Source organism: Chinchilla lanigera, unplaced genomic scaffold (genome assembly GCF_000276665.1).
Source record: "Chinchilla lanigera isolate Chin_1 unplaced genomic scaffold, ChiLan1.0 scaffold00021, whole genome shotgun sequence".
NCBI lineage: Eukaryota > Metazoa > Chordata > Mammalia > Rodentia > Chinchillidae > Chinchilla > Chinchilla lanigera.
Genome location: NW_004955422.1, coordinates 29463044 through 29471422, shown reverse-complemented (window position 1 = coordinate 29471422; position 8379 = coordinate 29463044). Strand labels below are relative to the sequence as shown.

The 8379-nt window shown below is 49.1% G+C and overlaps 1 protein-coding gene across 4 annotated transcripts; it reads right to left on the bottom strand.

Annotated features, from left to right (window-relative positions):
* Positions 1-2632: 2632 nt before the first annotated feature.
* LOC102022198 (sperm-associated antigen 4 protein-like) lies at positions 2633-6628 on the bottom strand. Of its 4 annotated transcripts, none has more exons than XM_005384914.2 (12): positions 6050-6628; positions 5508-5633; positions 5298-5364; positions 5063-5121; positions 4852-4895; positions 4551-4576; positions 4327-4435; positions 4160-4235; positions 3942-4057; positions 3457-3624; positions 2876-2965; positions 2633-2776 (listed from the first exon to the last, which is right to left on the bottom strand). In XM_005384914.2, exons 1-12 carry the CDS (start codon positions 6348-6350, stop codon positions 2651-2653), a joined length of 1308 nt encoding a protein of 435 aa, XP_005384971.1. In that variant the 5' UTR covers positions 6351-6628; the 3' UTR covers positions 2633-2650. The 4 variants fall into 4 exon arrangements, with proteins under 4 accessions (XP_005384971.1, XP_005384973.1, XP_005384974.1 ...); XM_005384916.2 differs by having other exon boundaries at positions 5508-5591; positions 6080-6512; XM_005384917.2 differs by having other exon boundaries at positions 5508-5591; positions 6182-6510.
* Positions 6629-8379: the final 1751 nt, after the last annotated feature.

Here is an 8379-nt window from a genome sequence, read left to right as displayed (position 1 = left end):
AGCTCTAAATAAGATATATGAAAGGTAAAATTCACAGTTTGGGAATGTGTTCTCTGCTAAGTATCTCCATGTGTTACCTTGTGGTCCAACTACCTTGAGAGAGTTTACCCCATTTGCCAGGAACAGGAATGGAGGCTTAGAGAGGGACAGAAACATGGTCCACGGCTGAGCAGCAAAGCTGACATTATAAGCCCGTTAGATATTGGTCTCAGATCTTGAAGGATAAGTTGGGATTTGGCAAGTGAGAAAGAATGTGCAGCATATACAAATGTCCAGAATTGGGAGGCTTAAGCAGATAGAAATCAGAGGGCTTGAAGAGTTGAATAGAGATCTGAATTTTAGTGCAGAATTGCATATGCACATGCACGTGTGCTGTGCATCAAACCCAGAGCCTCTCTAATGCTAAGCAATGAGCTACACTATAAAAATTTGTAATGAGGACCTCCCTTTGTCAGCTGACATTTAAGATATTATATGAAGTCAGGAATAGTGGCACATGCCTATAATCCCAGCACTTCAGGAGACTCAGACAGATAGATCTCAAGTTCATGCCTAGCATGGGCAACTTAGTGATTTAATGAGATGGTCTCAAAATCAAAAGTTAAAAAAAGAAGCTTAGAGATGTAGCTCGGTGAAAGGCCCTGGGTTCAACTCCCAGTACCCAAAAAAAATTGACACAAAACTGCATCTTGAAATAATATAGTTTCGCTGTTTTCCAAGCTTTATAGTACCTTGAGTTTTTACTTAATATTATGTTTGTGAGATTTATCCGGATTATTGCACATAGGTTGTCCACTTTTTGTTGCTGTATAACAGTTCATTGTGTGAATATACTGTAATTTACCTGTCCACTGTACTGGTGACTGATATGTGAGCTGTTTCCAATGGTTGCTCATTAGAAACAATGCTTCCAAGAACCATTTTTGTCTATGTCCTGGTGTGTAAGGGCTGGTTTCTGTAGGCCAGTGGTCTTCAAACATTTTGTTCTGAAGACTCCTTTACATCCTTAATAATTGTTTGTGATTCCAAAGAATTTCTGTTTATGTAGACTGTATCTACTAATACTTACCATGATATAAAATAAAAAGGAAACAACTTAACTTGATAAATGAAAAGGTACAAATTCAGTTAAAATAACAATACTAATATAGATGACATGTTCTCATGAAAATTGTTTCCCAAAACAAAAAATTTAGTGAAAAAAATAACATTTTTTGCAAATGTCTAGTCAGGAACTTTTTCTACTCTGTTATATTAAAATCCATCAGTCTACCTTGCACTTTGAATGGATCTCTTATTTAATTTCTATTATTTCCAGTTTTTAAGTGTTTGCTGAAACAACCCATCTTTTAACTCTTCTGTGTTTTCCCAGTTATATCTTTGAGAATCTCTGTCTTATTTATGTATTATTATTTGCTTGTTTATTACAGTGCTGGAGAATCAAACCCAGAACCTTACTCATGCTAGGAAAGCAGCCAAGCACCCTACCACTGAGCCATATCTCCAGCCCTTTCACAGTTTATGATTCTCCCCATGAATTCTACTTTTTGCTTCTGCTTTTTGCTGTATGACTGACTGAGAGCCAAACACTGTATTATCAGGAGCTTTATAAGCATCTGAGGGTGCAATTTGGCAGAGCATCTGCCTATAAGCTGTCCACTGCTCAATAACCTCTTATAAACTCATTTATTCACCAAGCTGGGTTTGTCTGAGTCTGTTTTTGAGCTACTGACACTTTCCCAATTCAGAGGCAAACATTTCTTTTGTCTCCTCTGGAAATTCATGGAACACCCTCTTTTCCATCCCTGCTAGAACTCAATCTTTTGCCTGTCTCCACCATCTGTCTCCCTCCAGTTCCACTTTTGAATTTTAGAGTGAAGATTCTTGGCTCTATAAATGAATTCTTCTGTTTCTTTCTTTTTTTTTTTTTTTTTTTTTGGTACCGGGAATCAAACTCATAACCTCATGCTTGCCAGGCAGGCCACTGTGCTGCTGAGCTACATCCCCGGCCCAAATTCTCCTGTTTCTTGAAGCCGTATCTTTCTCTTGTCTGGCTCCTTGAAGGTGAGGAATGGTGAACACCAGATAACCTACACTGTGTCTAGCACAGAGTCGGACTCAGGTCTTAGTAAAGAAACCCCAAGTAAAAGCTACCAGACTTGCAACTCACGTGACTCAAGCTTCCTAGAGGTTCTTGTTTATCCTCCACTCACGTTTATCAAAAGTTGGAGACTTTGCCCAACATTAGGGGTGGGAACTGAGAAGCACAAGTGTAGCTTCAGTTACCCAGCAGCTCTGCAGTTAAACAGAATGATGACTGGAGGAAGGCAGCTCTGCATCCCATTCTGGCAATGCCTTTCATTAACTGGGTGAGTAAGTTTTCTGAACTGAACACTTGCTTCTCTGTAGTTGTGAGGATTAAGTTAGGTAACAGCTAGGGCAGAATATCCACAGCACTGTCTCATGTACTTGTTAAGTATTCCATAAACATTGATCTGGACTTCACTAAGAAAGGAAGTTGCATGGAGTGGTAGACCCTACCACACTTATATGCCATAGGCAGCCAGAGCTCTCCCCAACACAGCACTTCCCAGCACTGATCCAGCCTCCTTCAACATAGAGCTCAGTACTATTCCAACCATCAGCATGTTTAATGGGGACCCCCAGAGATTCGTAAGCCATGGGCACGGACTCGATACAAGCACGTGAACCGTGGGTGGCCCCAGTTGCTTAGGATCTGGATCTTCACCTTGGGAAAGGCAGACGGAGGGTCATTCTGGGGAGACAAATGGGTCATGCCTTGGCACTGCTCGCAAGCACTGCCCTTTCCCTTGTCTCCCACTGCCTTAGTATCTTCACCCCCAGAGACAAACACCTGCAGGTGGAAAGTCTGAATTGCAGATTTCTTCACATCAAAGGTGAACCTCCCCAAGAAAACTTCAGTCTCATCATCAACCTGGAGACCCTGGTGGGTGAAGAGTGAACGGAGGAGCAAGTGAGGCACATGCAGATGGGAGGGGAAGCAACTTTGTTGAGGCTCTTCTGTGTGTTCAGTAGCTCTATATGTGCTCTCATGTATGTTCTGATCACAGGACATATAGTGTGCAACATGGGCTCTAAGAAACCAGGTTTTTAGTCTGGCCAATTGTTAGTTGTGTGACTTTGAGCAAGGAAAGTCTGAGCATTACTTTTTTCATGTCTAAAGAGGGAGATTATCATACTTCATTAGTGTTATGTGGATGCAATGAAATAGTGCATTTAAAGTGCTTGGCACAAAGTAATAGCTAATATTTGGAGATGCCGTTATAACTTACAGTAGCAGCAGCCCTAACAGGGAAATCTTAGTATGTTCAGTATGCACACGAGCAAGCAAAGTCTCAAATACAGCACCAGTTCTCAAGACTGCCTGGTGTGTTCTAAGCAAAATCTCTAACTCCTGGCCTCAGCCCTACTCACAAAGACTGAAAAGTCTCTGGGAGCACTGCTGGCATCCCCGGTGTGTGCCACGCTGGGTGGGGGATGCTGCAGGGTGATGTCGCTCAGCTGCACACGACCCGCCAACTGGATCACCACCTGGCCCTGATCACCCTGAAAAGCCCAGCAATTTCCAGGAAACACGTCTGGCTGCGGAGAAGTGGAGGTGGGAGGAGACACCATTAGAACCCAAGGACAGTGACTACTGTCCCTCCTCACCCACGGCCCAGCCCAGAGCGCCATCTCCAGGCCTGTTCCCGGGCCTGATCCCGCCCAGGGCTCAGTTCCCCGCACTGCTAGCCAGTTCTCTTCAGTTCCCCAGCTTCACTCAGGGCTTCACTTGGGCAGGGCCAGACCCAGTCTCCCCAAGAGCCCCTCAACTCAGCCAGGTCCTGCCTCCACGGAGCTGGTCCTTTCTCCAGCACCCATCACTTGGTCCCATCCCAGGATCCTGGTTCCAGCCCCACCTCCAGGATGACCGTGGGTGGTCGAGCGTAGTTCCAGAAGCTCAATTGATTCCAGAAGTAGGATGTGTTTGTGTCCTCATAGTCCTGGGACGTCTTCTCTAGGTCAATGGTGGCTCCTGGAGCAGGGAGAGATAACCCTCAGAGGCTGCCAGGCGTTGCCGACAGCTGGGGAGAGATTTGCCAGCGTCTCGGTCTGCTTGGGTGTCTCTGGGTCTTACCCACAGAGCTCAGGGCGTAGTCTGGTTTCTGAACGAAGTCCTCATTCAGCCGCTGGAACACGAGCTTGGCCACTCTCTGAAGAGGCGGGGAGGGTGGACGGTGAGTGGGCGGAGCCACGGGACCAGGGTCCCCACCAACCCCTGAGCAGCCTCGAGCTGCAGCTCACCTCGCTGTGGGCCGCGCGAACCCGGGCAACCTCCGTGCGGAGTTTATTCAGCTCGGCCTGAAGCTGCTGCAGCTGCTGCCCGTGGGAGCGCACGCGTTCGTGGTACTCGCTGGAGCGGGGAGGCGGGCGCCCTACGGTAGTCTCCTTGTGTCCCCTCCCACAAGCCCCGCCCCCCTGGCGCCACCTTTGGGCCCCCGATCCCCACCCCTGATGCCCTGTTTCACCTGGGAGTCAGCATCGCCTTAGGTTCCTAGGGGTGGGAAGCAAATACAGCGACCCTCAGCTCCTCACCGCCCCCCTCTTTCCCATGTCAGCCTAAAGGCAGCCAGAGTGCTCCTTTTTGAGAACTTCCCCGCCTGAGAACTTCCCCGCCTCCCCCAACACTTGCCTGACCTTTAGGATCGCAGCCCCTCAGAAATCCGTGCCCAGCGCTTCCTTACCTTTAGTCTCTGGCTGTGCCCCCTCCCAGCAGCCCAGGGAGCGCCACAGCTTCCACCACCCCAGGATGGTGTGTCCCCGACTCACATTCTCCAAAGGAGGGAACAGGTGCAGGAGTCCCCAAGAGTGTGCTGGAGAAAGGGGGTGGGGGGTCAATGAAGGGAAGAGGCAGGGCAGGGCTTTCCTGGCTTGAAGGATCACTGAGAGCAGCGCGGTGGGGCGCGGGGGAAGCCCGCGTGGGCTGAGGGACACGGGGGAATCAAGCGTCCAGAGATGTGCCCCCGTATCCGCCCTTCACCTGCTAGAAAGATGCTCAGCAACGACACAGCGAACAGGAAGCGGACGCAGCAGACCTCCCTGGGGGGATGGAGAGGGGCTGAGGCCCCAGGACCCTGGTCCACGCAGCCCGGACCCCAGGCTGCGTCCATCCCGCCAACCCGACGCCCCCGTCGGAATCGACTCCAGCCCCACGGGCCCGGCCTCGCCTCCAACCACCCAAGCAGCGCCCGGGGCGCCCCCGCGCTCCCCCTGACCTGCACACACCGAGCAGCACGTCTCGGACCAGAGACAACAGCACCCTCGGCACCTGGAAGAGGAGGCCTGGGGGAGGACAGCCGGATTAGAGGGGGGAGCCCGAGAACCGCACTGGGGGCGCCCACGAGCCCAGTTCGCAGGGACTCGGTAAGGAGGCAGGGGCTGGACCCGACAGGAGTCTGCGGGTCTTGGGCTGGCCTGGTGCATACTCAGGAAGCTCTTGGTAGCTCGCGGTGCAGGCGTCTCCCGCCTCGGATCCAGGGTTGCAAGAAAGTTACGCTGCTCCTCAGAGACTGTGGGAGATGCAGCCGTTCTATTGGAGCCCATGGGCTCCACTAGGGCCGTGCGCACCGCAGACCCACTTTTCCCCGCGAGGCCCGGCCGCAGGTACCCCAACCGGGGCAGCCTCTGGGAGAAGCTTTGGTCCCTCGGTAAGCCCATCTTAGGGTTCCCCGGTTGCAGGGAGGCCGGGGGCGGAGCCTAGTCAGGATTTGGTCCCTCCTCCAAGTGCTGCTCCGCCCCCAGGTGGTGCGGCCCTCTTTCATGTAGCCAATCACGTCCAGGAAGGACTTCCCCGCCCCTTCCCAGAGTCGTCCGTCACACCAAGGCACCGCCCCCTAGGGGGGGATCTTATTAAGCTCCTCCCCCACAAGAAGCGCCCCACCAAATAATATCCAGTTCACTCAGGCCCCGCCCCGCAGGGCCGGCCCCGCCCCCTCCCTCGGAGCCCAGGGTTCGACCCCGCCCGCACCCGAGGCCCCGCCCCTCACGGTTGCCGCGCCTCTCGCGGTCTCCCGGTTGTGGCTCCGAGGCGCAGGCTCCTGCGGAGAGCTTCCAGCCCATGGGGTTCCTCCGGGCAGTCCTGGGCGCAAGGCGGGCTCACCGCAGCTCGCGCCCCGGGCCCTTCTGCTCTCGGGCTCCCCAGGCCCCGGCCCAGGAGACCGGCGCCCGCGGCAGTCCCCCGAAGGGACGCTGTCTGAGCTGTTGCTGTAGAAGTTGGGCATGTGCTCGTCCGAGGAAGCGACCGAGCTGGAGCGGGTGCTCCGCCGCATCCTGACCTACAGACGCCCCTCAAGGACGCCCCAGTCGCCACGCAGCCGTCCAGGCCCTCGGCCCTTGTCCTCCCCAGCCTCCGCGTGGCCAGACTCAGCCTTCTCTCCCTCTATGCGCCCGCGGCGGCCACCGTCACAAATGAGACCCGACATCACAGAGCTAGTCGTGACATCACTGGGAGCCGCGGGGGCCTAGGCAGTCTGGTTCTTTGTGACATTTTTCTTACCACCTCCCTCTCTCCCCTCTGACATACCACACCTCCTTCATTTTCCTCCTCCTCCACCCTTTTCTCACCCTCCAAATCCTAGACAAACCACAAAAGAAGTGTAATACAGTCTGTGAAGGGTACGACAAAAGGATGAAATTATGAAAATAAGTTTTAATGTTTATGATGGATGTATGGTTGGATTTTTTGATGCTCTTATAACCTGTAGAATTCTCTGCTTACAGCACAGTGATAGGATCCAACAAATTAAATTGAATAAATTGAAGTGGTAAACAATAGCGCAACAAAGCCTAGAGCTAACCACTGGAAAACAGAACCTTACTAAAGAAATATTCATATCAACAACAAATTATCTTCACTCTCTTTGACCTCAACCTTCAGTACAAACACACAACACACACACACACACACACACACACACACACACACACACACACATAGAGGAATATGAGAAAAAAACATAGCAAAACGCCTCCAAAAACTCCTAACTCTCACAAAGCAAATCCACGGGCACCAATGGAGAGGAAACTAAACACCAGATAGATTAGCTGCATGAAGTAATTAAAGAAGAAGAAAACTCAAAGGTGATATATCCCTTAATCTGGCATAGTGGTGCACGCCTGTAATCCAAGCACTCAGGAGGCTGAGGCAGAAGGATCGCTGCCAAGTTCGAGGCCAGCGTGGGCTACAAAGTGAGTTCGAGGCCAGACTGAACTGTATAGTGAGACCCTGTCACAAAAAAAAAAAAAAAGTTCTTAAAACTGAAAAAGAATTTTTAATTTAAAAAAATTTTTAATTAAAAAGATGATATAATCCAAAATATAGTGGAACTGTCAAATAAACTGACCAATATGGATATGGGAGAAACAAATAAAATTTGGGCAAACTGACCAAAATGACTCAAAAAGTAAATGACAAATTTACCAAAGAAATACACTCCACAATAAGGTGCTAAACAGAAATCCCAGAGATAAAGAATTCTATTGAATTCATAAACAGCAGAAATAACCAATGTGAACATAGGGTTTCAGACACTGAGGACAAAATGGAATTACATGATCACATTTTGAGAGAAATCTTAAAGACAATAACAGAGCAAAAAAATTCATCCAACAGCTACTGGATGATACTAAGAAGACAAACCTACAACTAATTGGAGTTAGAGAGAAATTAGAAGACAGAAAACATGAAATAAAAGACCAGGGGGCTGGGGATTTAGCTCAGCGGCAAAAGCGCCTGCCTGGCAAGCGCAAGGTCGTGAGTTCGGTTCCCAGTACCGGAGAAAAACCAAAAAAAAATTTAAAAAATAAAATAAAAAAATAAGAAATAAAAGACCAGATCATAGAAAACTTTCCAAAGGATGAGGAAAGAACTCAACATACAGGTTAATGATAACATTTTAAACCTGTCCTTACTTAGGATAAAGAAAACTCAAATTTATCCCTAACTATATACTAAAAACAAGGAGAAAGAAACTGTTTTGTGACGTATATCTCAATATGTAAATACAAGAGAGACAAAATGAAATATATCTTGTAGCTAAACATAAAAGGAGTGTAGCCACTATAAATGTGGGCCCAAAAGGGTGCATATAAGAGAAACAAATCTACCCATAGTGTTGCTATGCACATCCTGGTTTTCTAAAATTTTGAAAACCTTGGGTAAAATTTTAACCAGAACATAGTATAATCACCACATGGTTGACATAATCGATTCACTCTAGGAAAGTTCAGTTGTCAAAAAATACTTGCAAGACTTCTGGAAAGACAGCAGAGAGGTAAAACAGCAGCAAATCAGCCATC

Bases quoted from the DNA above. Each gene is read 5' to 3' on its own strand.
- LOC102022198 (XM_005384914.2), bottom strand. From the start codon at position 6,350: ATGCGGCGGAGCACCCGCTCCAGCTCGGTCGCTTCCTCGGACGAGCAC. The intron at 5,365-5,507 runs GTATGCACCAGG...GTCCTCCCCCAG, and splicing joins AGCTACCAAGAGCTTCCTGA to GCCTCCTCTTCCAGGTGCCG. The intron at 5,122-5,297 runs GTCAGGGGGAGC...CCATCCCCCCAG, and splicing joins GTGCTGCTCGGTGTGTGCAG to GGAGGTCTGCTGCGTCCGCT.